Source organism: Rhinolophus sinicus, chromosome 16 (assembly GCF_057876585.1).
Source record: "Rhinolophus sinicus isolate RSI-liver-muscle chromosome 16, RSI-T2T, whole genome shotgun sequence".
NCBI lineage: Eukaryota > Metazoa > Chordata > Mammalia > Chiroptera > Rhinolophidae > Rhinolophus > Rhinolophus sinicus.
Genome location: NC_142516.1, coordinates 47515209 through 47530241, shown reverse-complemented (window position 1 = coordinate 47530241; position 15033 = coordinate 47515209). Strand labels below are relative to the sequence as shown.

The window sequence follows — 15033 nt, the reverse complement described above, 5'->3', positions numbered from 1 at the left end:
TCAGGGTCTTAAATTAGATACCTTGAAGTGGAATCATCTGCTTTTGCCTCCTGGAGAGCTAATCTGAAATGGTTTTAATTCTTAGCCTTAAACATGAAGCTCACCTTGAGCTTAAATACTCACTTCCCATGATAAACTACTTACCAGGATACAGATTTAAAATAAAATCTATTCTTTTTTTTTTCTAAAACCAAGATGGTGGTTGAAACAAAGAAATTAACAATGTTTTAGGAAAGGCCTTCACAAAACATCTGTGTGGTAATGAAATAAGGAAACCTCTTATTTGTCTTATTCTCGATCTTTCTGGGGAACGACTTCTGGACAAACACTGAGCCACACCTGCCTCCACTACATACCAGTAATTTACATTCTTCTCACAGTCACATGCTTCCTGCTCTGAAACTTTCATAGATGTGACAAGGATTCAGGCTATTTACAATACATAGTTTAGTTGTACAGCAGGGAAGCACTAGTCTAATAAAACAACATATGGACAAGTTTGGACCCACACTATGCGGTCTAAAAGGTAAAAGACTATCATTCTTCTATTAGAAATTCCTGTGATGATGTACAATGTCACTTAAACATCATGTTTGCCAACCAGGTACTGAGAAAAGATCTCACCTGGGATAGCAACTTTTAAAAATGTTCCATCTATTTTGTGAAAATAAAAAAAAAGTTCAAAGAAAAATAAAAATCAACCACCTCTCTACAGGACTTCCAATATCATATATTCATCTCTGATTTAGCTCTACTCACTGAAAAGAGCCCCTCTTCACCTGCAATAAGTGTAGACACGCAGATTTGTTTAAGAGCAATCCAAGTAACATTTAAATGACTGTGTAAATATCAAGCAGCCCAGAGACAGAAATATTGGACCTAAACAAACTGTACATTCAAGATATAATCTTATGCCCTTTATCCTCCAGGGAAATTGATTATATTCAAATGTCACTGTCACTGTATCATACCCTGAAAAAAAAGTGCCCTAATGTCCTAAGTTCTTTTTAGGCTCAGATGTTAGTGTATTATGGAAAAAGTTAAAAATAAAGTTATAATGGTCTTAAGTCAAAGAATTGAGTTCTTCTTTTCAGTGATGCCTTTGTATTGCCCTGCAGGTGAACAAACCCACACACTGTATCGTCATCCTGGTGTTAATGCCGAGCCTAAACCACGGGATAAGAAGAACGGAGTTTCCAATCTTCTGAAAACTCCCTGAGGTGTTCGCATGGAATTCTGGAAATTCGCAAAAATGGGGAAAATAATTTATAGGTTACTCAAGAAAAATAACCTGAGTAAGTGAACCAAACCTTGGAGCTTGTCCTGGGCTTCAGGCCCAAAGGAATCCTGATAATTCATTCCCAGGCAGTGGAACACACCGACTCTCTTGCTTGGAAGAGCTACTATTGCTAGCTCTTCCAAGCAAGAGAACAAGAGACGGGAGTCATTGGGAAGGTCTTTTTTTCTTCTTCTTTTAAGTGAAGAAGTCCAAAATTTCTCCATTAGTTAGAGCTCATTCCCACTTAAATAGTCCTTGATGGATATAAGAGGTGTACAGGACAGCAGGTAGAGAGACTTGGGTTTCAGATCCAACATGACCATGACTAAGCGAGGGGGGAGGGGAAGTCCCCCACCCAGCCTCAGGTTGTCATGGACAGAATCAGCAAAGGCAGGGAGGAGGCTCTTTGAGAGGCTTACAGCTATTGTTCTGGTCTAAGATTCTAAGACTGTTAAGACTGTGAATTAAGTGACTCTGGCCTTTCTTCTCCACTGTCATCTTCCACCTCTGTGCTTCTTCAAACACCCAAAATGCTAAAAGATTCATGAATGACGCAGTACTCACTATTTTCTTTTCAGCTCTTACCTTCAACGTAGGTTGGGAATGAAGCCAAGCTTTTTCTTGACTGTAATTAAGACAAAGAGGTTTCAGAAAGGGCAAAGCATGATGAAAAATGCATTAACACAACCATCCATGCAACATGAAAAATAATACATTACCAATGGCAGATATTAAGCTGTTGGCAACCATTTCTGGTTACAGAAAATCAAGTGTAAATAAACATGTACATTTTTAATTAAAGGTTACCCAAAGCCCAGAACCATCCATTTGTATTTTAGATAATCTGAAAATCTTACATTCCACAACCAGAGAAATATCTGTCAGCTTAAAAAATACCCCCAGACCAAAATTCATAATCTTCAATAGCAATACAAAGGGCTCAATTTCTATTTTTAAGAATCTGGGTTTCTAAGTGAAAAACTGCTAATTAATAAAAGCACACAGAATATCATTATATGTTGAAATTAAGAATTTCCTTGGAGAATTTCATTGCACTTTAGGTCTTTGCTTGCGGTGATTTCTCACTGTGCTAAAAATGTTTGCTCGAGTTTTTATCTCTTCCTTTCATTTATCACTGACTTATTTTAGTTTAAAAATTCCATTATATGTTTTATTACCATGTGCTACTGTGTTTCCCCAAAAATAAGACCGGGTCTTATATATTAATTTTTGTTCCAAAAGACACATTAGGACTTATGTTCAGGGGATGCCATCCTGAAAAATCATGCTAGGGCTTATTTTCTGGTTAGGTTTTCTTTTCGGGGAAAACACGGTACTTCAAAATAAGGACACAACAAACAAAGGAGTAAATTAAAAACCCTGGTATTTCTTATATTAAGTAACACCTTGGAGCAAAGGTCAGTTTTCCAACAGCACCACTGGAAATGGATATGATCAACTAGAACCCTTCTAGAACCTGATTGGATGGCAGTTCAGTGCTGGCTCTCAGAGAAGCAATACTTTCCATTTGGTTCCTTTTACAAGTGACTGCCCTGGAGATAACTCTGAGTGGCCTAAGAGTAGGAAATTCATTCCTGCTTCAACCAGTAATGGAATTTATAGTTGATCTGTCTGGGGCAGGGTGTGAGCATTACAGGAGAGTGAAGAGCTAATGTCAAAGACAAAAGTCTCTAAAATTGGCAAAAAGTAGGGACTGTATGGCCAATGGTTATCCTCAGAAAGCCTAAAGATTTTCATTGCTAAGAATCTACCAGGTGTCGGGATCATTTACATCATTTTTAGAAGAAGGGTGTCTAGTACAGCACAGCTGCTTAACAGGCTGACTTGAATTGAGGGTACTCTCTGAGAAGCCGGTGGATTGGAAGGGTGAAGAGCCCTGCATGAGGGCTGAGATGTCGTGGGAAGCAATTCCACATCATAATAGTTTATACAGTGTTCTTTACTTGGAAGATGGGAATAGCAAAGCGATGATAAATTAGTCAACACTTGCACAACATTCTCAAAAACAGTAGTGTTAATTGTTATGTGAAAAATTGGAGGCAGTTGAAGACATCTAATTTTAGGAATCTAACTCAATTCAGGAAAATGACAAGAATTCAACCTAATCACACAACACATTGTGCAGTAAACCTGCTGCCGACGTGTTCACTGGGATGAAATGGTTCCTCACACCAAAGAGGGTGGGTTTCTGGTTTTAAAAAGGATCACTTTTAAAGGAACTAAAGACACAAGTCCACCAGGAATAAAAGGTTATTGGCTGTTAATGAATTCATGGGAAAAGGCATACCACGTGAAAGCCAGGATATGCGGATAGGAGAGAACTCCAATTTCAGCAGTACTTTCCATTAATTTTACTTTCTATTTACCCAAGCAAGAAGACAGGCCCAGTTGAGTGCCAATGGCCAAGTCTGTCTAATTCTGGTTGGTTTAAAGAAAAACAATCCATAACTTCAGGATATGCAGACGGACGCTAGCTTCTTTGTAAGGCCAAAGGTTTTAAAATTATTATTCCCCAAGCATCTCTGTCTTTGTCCTCAGCTGCTAGGGGCCTGGGGTAATAAGGGTTTACTTTGTTTAATCAAAATGGTTAAGCCTCCAGGTAAACCCAAGAAGCCTATTCAGATTTCCTTGGGCTATTAGGACATTTTTCTGAATGCTAATCTCAAGGACAGTGCCCAGATTTTAGCAGAAGCTATAGAATTACTTCAGTTTAATGCTCTAAAAACTGCCGTTTTATTTAGAACCACAATGGAGGGCATTTGGTACATTCACTTACTCTCTACTCATGAGCTCATGACTGGATTTCTTTAGCCTCTGGGATAGTAATTTTATTTTTTTAAAGAGTTTTGTGAAATGAAAGAATCTCTAATTATTGCACACAAAGAGGATTTCATCATTATTTCTAAGGATACGCAGAGACATGTGCCAAGTCCTGTAGGAACTGAGAAACTAACAAATTTGCCATGCTTATTATATCTGATGAATAATCGAATGTTGAACATTCAGATGTCTGATTAGCTTTTTGTTTTCTCACATGTGGGCAGAGATGAACTTTGGTTGATCCTTAACAGTGAAGAAGATAAAGGCCAAAACCTTTGGGATTTTCTAGGAGGACGCACGCACCATGCGCAGAACCCGGAGGCCTGACAACTGGAATGATGACACACAATCTACCTTGTCCATGCAGTATGTGACCTGCAAGCACGTTTCACCCCAAGCACAGCAGAGCCTGGGGTTGAGCCTGGGCCCACCACATGTGCTCTGGATTCAAATCCTCGCCCACCCAGGTGTAAGCCCTGGGACCTCAGGTAAAGTGATTCAACCTCTCAGCTTCCTCAACTAACACATGAGGACAATAGTTCCCGCCTCACAAAATTATTTTAAGGATTAAATGAGATACTATCTGTGATTTGTTTGGCCCAGTGCCCGCACAATGTACATGCTCAAGAAATGGTCAGTCTCATTCCTGTTATTATCACGGTGGCTGCCATTCTTTTCTTCTTGCTATTTGTTCTCACCGCGTACTGTGAATAAAGTATAAGGCAAAGCTGGGGGATGCAGGGGCAGCAGAAACTGTGACTCCATTAGGCCTGTTTCTGTGGCCTGGGGTCTGAGGACCAAACCCAGAGGAAGACCAAAGTACATTTCAAATCTAAATTCTAATGGTGTTGTTTCAGAGAAAGTCTCTTTATGTTTGTTTGACTTACTAGGAACAGATTATTTAAAAAAAAAATATACGTCTCCCTTGCATGAATATTTAATGGTGAATGTATGTGTATTCAGTGATACTTTAAAGGTAAGCCTTAACTAAAGCTCCCATTAAAAGTGAGCTGCCACTCAGGTTAAAATGGAGATTGCTTTCTTCCTTCCATTGCACTTCACATAAAAATTATTAGCAAGAGGAGGGAAAGTGAGACAATCATTCATTATGTGGTTTACTGCCCTAATGCATATCCCACTGGTGATTAGGCAGCATTTACACATTTACAGCAAGCTGCGCCCACACAGAGATCATGACACAGGTCACTATCTACCTGACGCTGGTTCATAAAGAGATGGGGGTGGCAGTTAGCTGGGTCTAAAAAGATGACAGTGCTGGAGAAGGCCGTGCCTTCCCTCAGGGAAAAATACCTGCCCTGTTTAGCCCTAAAAACCTCAGGGGGAGCAAGCAGCATCTTCTTGCTTAAATTTTCTCAGCCAGAGCTCAGTCTGGCCTCCCTCAGTAGGGCGACACTGTGATTTGCTGTCCAAAGGGACACGTTAGGGCCACACTGTCCAGGAGCTCTTTGCTGCACGTGGTTGTTGAAGTGAACTGAAACTGAATAAAATGAAAATGTCAGGCCCGCGGTCCCACCAACCACATGTCAAGGGCTAACTAGTCAGTCACACGTGGCTGATGTGCACCACGGAGGACAGTACAGAAGTAGAACTTTCCCATTGCTGTGGTCTGTTCTCTGCACAGCACTGCTTTCGAGAGAAGGGGTGCTTATCAGTTGTGTTGTTGGACAACAGGTGTCCACTGGAAGCGCTGCAGGTAAACCAGGACAAGTGGTGACCCTGTCCTCACGAAAGGTATTTCACTTGGGCCTGAAATAAATGGGTATTTAAAAAATCCATTTCCCAAACCACATAGCGACTGTACATCCACAGTACCCGCGGCTTCTAACACCATGAGGAAGGAGGCAGCTAGATCGTGTTTGATATCCAATGGCCTGTACTGCCCAAGAGAACTTTCTGTATGGGTGGAAACGTTCTGTCATCTCCCCGTCCAATACAGTTACCAGTCACACGTGGCTACTGAGCAGTTGGAATGTGGTGCGTAGGCCGGAGGAAGTGACTTTTTCGTTTTATTTACTAATTAAAATAGACCCCTGTGGCTACTGGCTCCCAAACTGGATGTAGCAGCTTTCATCATTGAATTGCACACTGGACAGGAGAACACAGAGCTGGTCTGCCCAGGCTGCTTTGGGACAGAAGCTCTGTGGGAGGCTGGAGAAAGCACAAGCCAGAATTAGAATGGAAGAAAATGGGCTTTTGAAACAAAACGGCATCCCACCTACCTCTTTGTTCGTGGAGGCTTCCGCGGGGTCACTGGGGTGAAGGGGTGTACTCGAAGACTCTGCGCCCAGGGGTGAGGAACTGCCAGGCGATGGAGACTGGAACAGAGCAAGGGGGTAACACAGTAAGAACCTGGGGGACGGGGGAGCACCCAGCCTGCAGGCAGGGACGGAGGAGAGAGGAGAATGCTGCACACAACTGAAGAAATATTTCAGAGGGGAGAAAACTGCCCCGGAAAAGAGCTGCCAACTACACATCCGAGAACGCTCCAGGTTGTCAAGCTAGCTTTGAAATTTCTGCCATGTTTTCAAAGGAGCACTTGCAGCATGGTTCCCCACCCCTTAGGCCAACATGTAGCAATTTAATTTATATATAGTAAAAGTGGAATGTCAAACTTAAAGCTCTGGATAAATAAAAATTAGGGTGATACACAAATGTTGGTGCTCTTAAATTTGTTTCTTATTGAAAGATACAAAGACTCTGGATAATAAATGTCATAAAATCACCTACTTTCCCACTTGAATGGGAAAGAAAAAATTACAGCACGTATTTTTAAGGAGGTAGCTGGGATTGACTTGGACGACTGGAAACCACACCACTTGTATTTTCCTAGTCAGTTCAGATTTCAAATATCTTGTCTGATTTAATCCACAGGTAACTGAAAATTCAGAGAAACTACAGCATCCAAACAACATTACCTTCTCAGAAAAATTCTTTGTTAAATGATACATTTAAAGCAATTCCACTTCTGGGTATTAATCCAAAGAAAACAGAAACACTAATTCTAAAAGAGATATGCACCACCATGTTCATTGTAGCACTATTTACGATAGCCGAGACATGGAAGCAACCTAAGAGCCCATCAATAGACGAATGGATAAAGAAGATGTGGTACATATACACAATGGAATATTACTCAGCCATAAAAAAGAATGAAATCTTGCCATTTGCAATGACATAGATGTACCTAGAGAGTATTATGCTAAGTGAAATAAGTCAGACAGAGAGAGATAAATAATGTTATGATTTCACTTATATGTGGAATCTAAAGAACAAAACAAATGAACAAATAAAACAAACTCAGAGATACACAGAGCAAAATGACGGTTGCCATAGGGGATGAGGATGGCAGGATGGGGGGAAAAGGGGAAGGGAATTGAGAAGTACAAATTGCCAGTTATAAAGTAAGTCCTGGGGATGTAACGTACCGGGAATGTAGTCAATAATATTGCAATAACTATGTATGGTGACAGACGGCTACTAGACTTATTGTGGTGATCACTTCATAAGGTATATAAATGTTGAATCACTATGTTATATCCCTAAACTAATATAGTAATATTATATCTTGACTATAATTTAAAAATCAAGAAAATCTTTAATAAAAAAAAGACAGGACACTAGTTTCGGGGTGTATGGTTCCCATCAGGTGTGCTACCACCTCAGGTGATGGCTCAGGCTCCTAGCACAGACAGGCCCTACTGGGAATATGACACCCCAGGCCAGTGCCTGACACACAGCCTGTGCTTCATGAACACTTGCTGAATGAATGACGAGAGCAAGTAAGCAGGCTCAGGGATGGGACTACTCCAGGCTCCGAAAACCTTCGTTAGCCAGAACATTTCTTATGCGCCTGAAAGCGTGGGAGACAGAGGGACTCTCCGGGTGACTCACAGGGACGCTTAAGAATTCTACAGCGACGGTCCTCTGAGAGTAAGAACGGACTGCTTCCCGGTTTGTTGGTGATGTTTGAGAGTGCACATGAAACAGAACCCACACGAGGATCTATTCTCTGAGGAAGTGTGGGGATGTGAGTGAGGGGAGGTAAGCAGAACAATCAAAATAACACGAATGGTTACTTGAATCTCATCTGACCTCGTGGGACTGGCCCCCTTGGGGAAGGTGAGGTACAGAGACGTCAGTAAAATACCTGTGTGGAAAGGAAGAATGTTACACAAAGCAGTGGTGCTGAGGAGGGGAGGGGACATGTTCATATACAAGGGGGACCTCAGCGAGCAGTATGTGAAATCTTAAAAAAACAAGACAAACAAATGAGAAACAGAAACTCATAGACACAGACAATAGTTTAGTGGTTACCAGAGGGTAAGAGGGGCGGGGGGTGGGAGATGAGGGTGAGGGGGATCAAATATATGGTGATGGAAGGAGAACTGACTCTGGGTGGTGAACACACCGTGGGATTTATAGATGATGTAATACAGAATTGTACACCTGAAATCTATGTAATTTTACTAACAATTGTCACCCCAATAAATTAAAAAAGAAAATCGTTCTCAAAAAGCCTGAATTACAGGAAACACAGGGGACACCAAATGAATGGAAAGAGGATGTGATGCAATGTGATATTCTTCCCACGGAGACGTCATGGTTCCAGCCTATTGCTGTGAGGCCTGGATTTGTTTCCCATGAGCCCATGTGCCTGATTCTGAGCGGGCAGATGAGGAGCACTGAGCTTCTAAAACGTTCACATGCAGCAATCAGTTGCTCTGCAGTAAATCCAAGAGGACGGTTAACAGCAGACATAAAGTAGACCAGGCTCCTCAACCCCCAGATACAAGAAAATAGCCCTGCATGCCTTTAAAAAGAACACAGCATTTTTCATTTAGCATCCAAGGGAGCTGGTGGGTACTTGCGGAGTTAGCTCTCTGTTTGGCCTGCTCAAAATTAATGTAGTAAAGTCTTCATGAGAATTTGATGCCTTTAAAATGTCCCAGTTTTTCAAATTTGAAGAGCTTCCTTAGATATTTACGTCTATTTTTCCTCCAAGTAATTTTCTCTGTCACAAAGATTGTAAGGGTCTAGTCCCTGGGGAAGCTAGTATGGCTGTTTTTTCTTTAATTATTCGGTTTGAAGGTGGTGTAACAGCTTCATTAAAAAAAAACACCAAGAACCGTGGGTGGCCAGATTGCTCAGGCTGGTTAGAGAGCTCTGAACAACAGGATTGCTGGTTCGATCCCCACATGGGCCACTGTGAGCTGCGCCCTCCACAACTAGACTGAAGGCAACGAGCTGCCAGAGGGGCGGCCGGATGGCTCAGATGGTTAGAGCACAAGCTGAGCTCTCAACAACAAGGTTGCCGGTTCGATTCCCACATGGGATGGTGGGCTGCGCCCCCTACAACTAAAGATTGAAAACGGCGACAGGACTTGGAGCTGAGCTGCGCCCTCCACAACTAGACTGAAGGACAACAACTTGGAGCTGATGGGCCCTGGAGAAACACACTGTTCCCCAATATTCCCCAATAATTAAAAAGAAATTAAAAAAACAACAACCCTCCCAAGAGTCCCACAGTTCCTATTTCTTTGTCTAACTATTTTCTGTTGCTAATCCTCTAAAAATGGATTCTTTGCAATGCCGTGGGCACCATCATCTCAGGATGATGTGAGAAGACAGGTTATGCACACAGTGGGCTGGGATATGACAGAGGCAGGTCAGACCCTACAGCAGGCTAAGCTGAGTGACCAGTGCTGGCACCCATCATGGAACACTGGAGAAGACACACAAATGTGACTGCTGTGAGCACTGCTCTCACTGAGGCTCTCGGGGGGCCCACTTCCCCTCAGACAACGAATGCTCTTGCCTTCTGCATGCAAATGAGCTCATTCATGTTTCCTTCCATTTGCATGTGCAGTTAATTACCCCCACCCAGAAAGTTCTCCCTCATTGTCTCCTATATTCAATGCATTCAAAAGCCCACATCTTGCTGAAGCTTTCTTACTCTGTTCATGGTACATTCTCTCCTGATGGCATATACCAGGCTTTGTAATGATGTGTTTCTGTGTATGTCTGCCCTCCCCCAAGAGCTCTTTGGGAGGGATCTTCTCTTTTTCATCTTTGTAATCCAAGTACCCAGCCTTTGGTCCCATAAACAGTACGCACTCAGTAAATGTTTACTGAATAAATGATTTCAATGTAGTTTCCAGCTTCGCCATGTTTTCCAACCTGCACAGAAAGCAGATCAACCACTGCTCTCTGTCCTTATATTTTAGTGGTCAATGGGAAGCCTTTTTTGATATAGCGTCTCTACACTGTTATATGGAGAATGTGAAATCTGCATTGTGAATTAGAGAAATGGTCTTTGCTTGTGAAGACCCTGACCTTAGCTCCAGCAAACTCTTTTGAAGCAGAAAGTGGCCCCAGCATGAGACAGGACCCCACGGAGCACAAGCTTACTGCTGACCACACCACTGTTGACCAAGTCAAGGTGGAAAAATGCCTTTGGAGCAGACGCAGCCTCCATGGGGCCGAAACAAAGGTGCTAGTATCAGCTCTTCTCAAATACCTGCTTTGAAAGCCCTTTGCCTCTTACCTCCAACTTCTGCCTTGTTACTCTCAAAAGTAGAGAGAAAACCAGACATTGGAAAATATTTTTTACTTTCAAAGAATGTATTGAAGGCAAAATTTAACCAGTGAGATACGATACAAAACTAAAAATTATTATTACATATATCTGTGACTGGAGTCTCATGCCTTCTGGGTTAGCAGATCAATATTCAACTTTAGGCAAATAAGACCAACGGTGGGAAGCACATGAGGGCTTAGAAATTCACAAAGGTAAGTGCCAAACACGGAGATGACAGAGGGAGTGTTCAACGATGACTCAACAACTCCCTGTTCTGGGTAATTACAGGAGGTCTCCTTAAGCTCTGCAACTTGTCTTCTGCAGACTGCGTTCTAGCAGATTCTCCCCAACTATGATCTCAACTTACAGTGATAGCTCTGGGGTTCCAAAAGGCAGAGCTCTCATCCTGAAGACTTGGATGCTTCAATGCCAGAACAAGAGATGGACAGTCCCATTCTTAGGTCAGAGGTGGCCTAACGATGCTACAGGGTCCAAAGAGAAAGCCAATCATTCATTTAAATTCTGACTAACCACCTCCTGGGGACAAATACCGTATTGCTGACGGTAGTGGTGAGACAGACAAATAGCTGAAGGAATTTTCAGGCGATGCTTGCAGAGGAGAAGAGCAGCACATGAATAACTATTATTCATTTATTCCTTCTGCAGATGTTTCAGTGCCTACCTGTGTTCCTAACACTGGGTCAGGAAACAGAGGGAAGAGATGCTGCGGTCCTGTCTTCCATCCCTTTCCAGACAATGGGAGGAAGCAGATATGTGAAGGCAGGGCTGTGGCAGGTGGCCACGATATTAATCTAAGTGGGGACACAAGGTTGGGAAGGATCGATTCTGCAGGAGGGGAGGGGTGTGTACCAGGCGATTCTTCACTGGGAAGGAGACGGCTTCCTGAAACTGCGGTATTCGAGAAGTAGGATGGGGTAGGGAAGGGGGAAAGTACCGGAAACAGAAGCAGGGAGGTCTAAGCACAGCTCTACAGGGAAGCAAGGATGAGCTGACGAGCAGGGCAGGGCTACTCACGGGCGCCCACTTGGCGACAAGCAGTGCTTACACTCCCCAGGGGTGTTGTCTTTGTGAGTCATGGTCCTGTGGTCCTTACTGAAGAAGCCTAATCGAGGCTCTTCCTAGCTATTTCTGAGCTGAACTGGAAGAGACAGGATTAAGGGACTGAGGTATTACTTTCTCGCTCTTTCCCTTAATTCTCTTTCAACAGTGGACATCTGCATGAAGAGATTACAATCTGGAAAAGTTGATGACATGATAATAAGAACACCCCAAAACTAGACATAAAGGGACCCCTAGCTCTTCCCAAGTGGACACTGTTCTTTTCAGAAAGGCCTACGGACAGAGAGCAAAGCTGTGACTTGGGGTGGTTTACCGAGATCTTAAGAGACCTCTGGAGGAATGCTAGTCAATAAACATGAAATCATGAGTCCTACCTGAGTCATTCATTCACTCATTTAAACAAAAGTGCTGACAATGTCTGAGGAAGCCCAGATCCCTGCCTGTGCTCGAGACACTTCTGGTCCATCAAGGAGAGAGACCTATAAACACACGGAAGGTGTCCTCTGTAAGCAGTGGTCACTGTCTGAGCCCCTGAGGAAAGCAAGTCACAGTAACACGAAAACAGCCCCTATGGAGCCAACTGCTCACAGTGATAGTCTCCACCGTAGCAGTGCCCCCCCAAATGCAGCATCTCCCTGGTCCACGCTTTGGCAGCTGGTCTCTGTTGACTGTTGTGACCATCTGGCATCAGGAGGCAAAGCAACCCCTGCCCCAAACAGCAAAGGCACTGAAGAGTTTAAGTGCAAGTACTGTCAAAATAAATATAAGGCAGAATTTTGTAAAGTTGAAGAGGGCGAAATTGGAGAACTGCTCAAACCCGCTACAGATAATCGAAGAACTGGTGGGGTTACATCAGTTCACAATTAAGAAGAGAAAACCGGAAAGGATAATGATGTTAGAGGTGCTTCAGAAAAGCATGACTGGAATATCAAATGATTAAGAGAGGCCCTGGGGAAAACTGAGTCAGCTCTTAGGTATTTTTGCTGAACTGGTCCTCTTCATGGTTGAAAGGATCCTTTCTGAACATGCTGGAAAAGTTACATGGGAACTGAAGAAGGCTACTGTAGTGTGTGATTGAATGACTTAAAAAAAATTATAACTCTAAATCAATACTCTGTTCTAAGAATTCATGTATAGTTGTAAACTACATGTTGTTAGTCAACAGATAAACTAAGCTAATGTTTATAATGTGTAGGATTGGTTTTCAAAGCAAAGTTCTCATCAAGTCCCCTCTTCCCCATACTTGCTTTGACTTACTTTGAAATTTTAAGTGAATTAATTTTACATTAGCATTTTGAAAGTACACGTATGGGGTAATTCTTTAGAACACTCCTGCCCCCTGTGGTTAAAATGTGACATGACAGCTGCCATAATGGGGGGGGGGGGGGGGGGAGGGGGAGAAAGACTATGTACCTGCAGTGGCTGGGGCAGGACAGAGTTCCAGTAGTGGAGACACAGAAGCTTGTCCTGCCACAAGACCCAGGACTCAGAAGGCCCTGGAACAAAGCCTGTTGGTTGGTGGAAGTAAAAAAAATCAATCAATGCCTAAGACACTGGGTCTGGTCTTCAAATACACCATGATCAGGCTTTCTAACATTAGGGTCCATTTTCCAAAGCATAGCGTGATCACAGGGAACACAAGTTACATTTCTCCTCTGAAAAGGACTTTGATGTTTTAATTTTATGTTGTGGCAGAACGAGTACAATTTAACTTAGGCTTCAGGATAGCGAAGCGGGTAAGTGCTCAAGCCCCAGCGTCTGGCCGGCGAGTCTGAATTCTGGCTCTACCACTCATGGCTCTGATCCTACTGAGAACTAGGGAAAACAGTTACTACCCACCTCCGGGGGCTGACGTGAGGGTTAATTAGTGGCAATGCACAGAGGGTGGCAGCTCAGTGCCTGGGCATGCACAAAGGACTCATCTGCTATTTCATAAGCCTTTCAAGAGTCCAACAGTTACAAAAATGATTTTACCCCAATGGGAAGGTGCTTACAACAACTCACACCCATGGGGATGTTTTCATTGTCTCATCTTCTTGGTTCCTTCCTTACTAATATTTTATTCATGGATAAAATTAAAAAGCACAAAAAAGGCTCTACAAGATTATACCACAAAGACTCTAAATCCATTTATAAGCCTCAAGACTCTGACGGGTACATTGGTAAGAACAGCTCATTAGCAGGTAAGACCGGGCAGCATATGCAATGGTTGTGTGCAGTTACGGACATGTCCACTGTCTGCCATTCCAGACAGGATTTTGGAAGATGAGTGGAGAGTGATGCTCTACGGTGACCGATTTACAAGGGAGAGCCAGGTGCATGTGCATTACACAGTGTTCATGTAGAACACGGCTCATGCCTGACCATGACACACCAAGATATGCCACTGTTTCGGACACCTGAGCTGGCTCTAGCCAACCTTGATGAGTTGATGAGTACAAGTTGGTCCTTTTCCTCCAAGGAAACTCAGTGATAAAACTTTTACTGCGACAAAGGGTAGGAGAAAATAATTCTTTAAAAACTACAGTTTTACCAAATCTATTTATAGTAATTTTACCTATATGGAACAACTCACAAAATCTGAATAAAGTGGTGTTTTTCTTTTTGTTTAATTTTTATAAAGTCATCAAACAGCCAACACACCACATGAAACCCGAGCGCCTCATGAACCTGACTCTCCTGTGATAGGGACTGCATGTTTACGTTCCCCTCCAATTCCTATGTTGAAACCCTAACTTCAATGGGATGGTATTAGGAGGTGGGGCCTTGGGAGGTAATTAGGTTAAGAGGATGGAGACCTCATGACAGGATTCGGATCCTTAAAGGGAGAAACTTGAGAGAAGCTGCTTCCTCTCTCTCTCCTCTCTGCCAAGTGAGGACAAAGCAAGAAGAGACGGCCGTCTGCACACCAGGCAGAGAGTCCTCACCAGAAGCCGATCGTGCTGGGCGCTCTCATGTCAGACTGGCTCCAGAACTGGGAGAAATCAACTTCTGCTGTTGAAACCACCTAGTCTAATCTATTTGATGACAGCAGGCCAAACTGACATCCAGAGACTTCTCATTTAAGTACCTATTAACTCTCATTTTTAAACACAGTTTTAACAAGCTCTGAGCAAGTAACTCCTCTATTCAAAAACATTACTGGTTCCTTTTTGCTTACAAAATAAATCCTAGACTCTTTACCTTGGCACTTAAGACACTGCAACACGAGGCCTTAGTTTCTTTACCATTTCCC

The 15033-nt window shown here is 42.9% G+C and overlaps 1 protein-coding gene across 5 annotated transcripts in view; it reads right to left on the bottom strand.

Annotated features, from left to right (window-relative positions):
* The window catches only part of APBA1 (amyloid beta precursor protein binding family A member 1), a 189707-nt gene that overhangs the window by 32364 nt on the left and 142310 nt on the right, over positions 1–15033 (bottom strand). For all 5 annotated transcript variants that reach the window (XM_019730532.3, XM_019730551.3, XM_074330535.2 and 2 more), the window contains exons 3-4: positions 6361–6456; positions 1865–1904 (exon numbers count right to left, since the gene is read on the bottom strand). In XM_019730532.3, coding sequence (XP_019586091.1) covers positions 1865–1904; positions 6361–6456 — 136 coding nt within the window. The remainder of the gene's footprint in view (positions 1–1864; positions 1905–6360; positions 6457–15033) is intronic.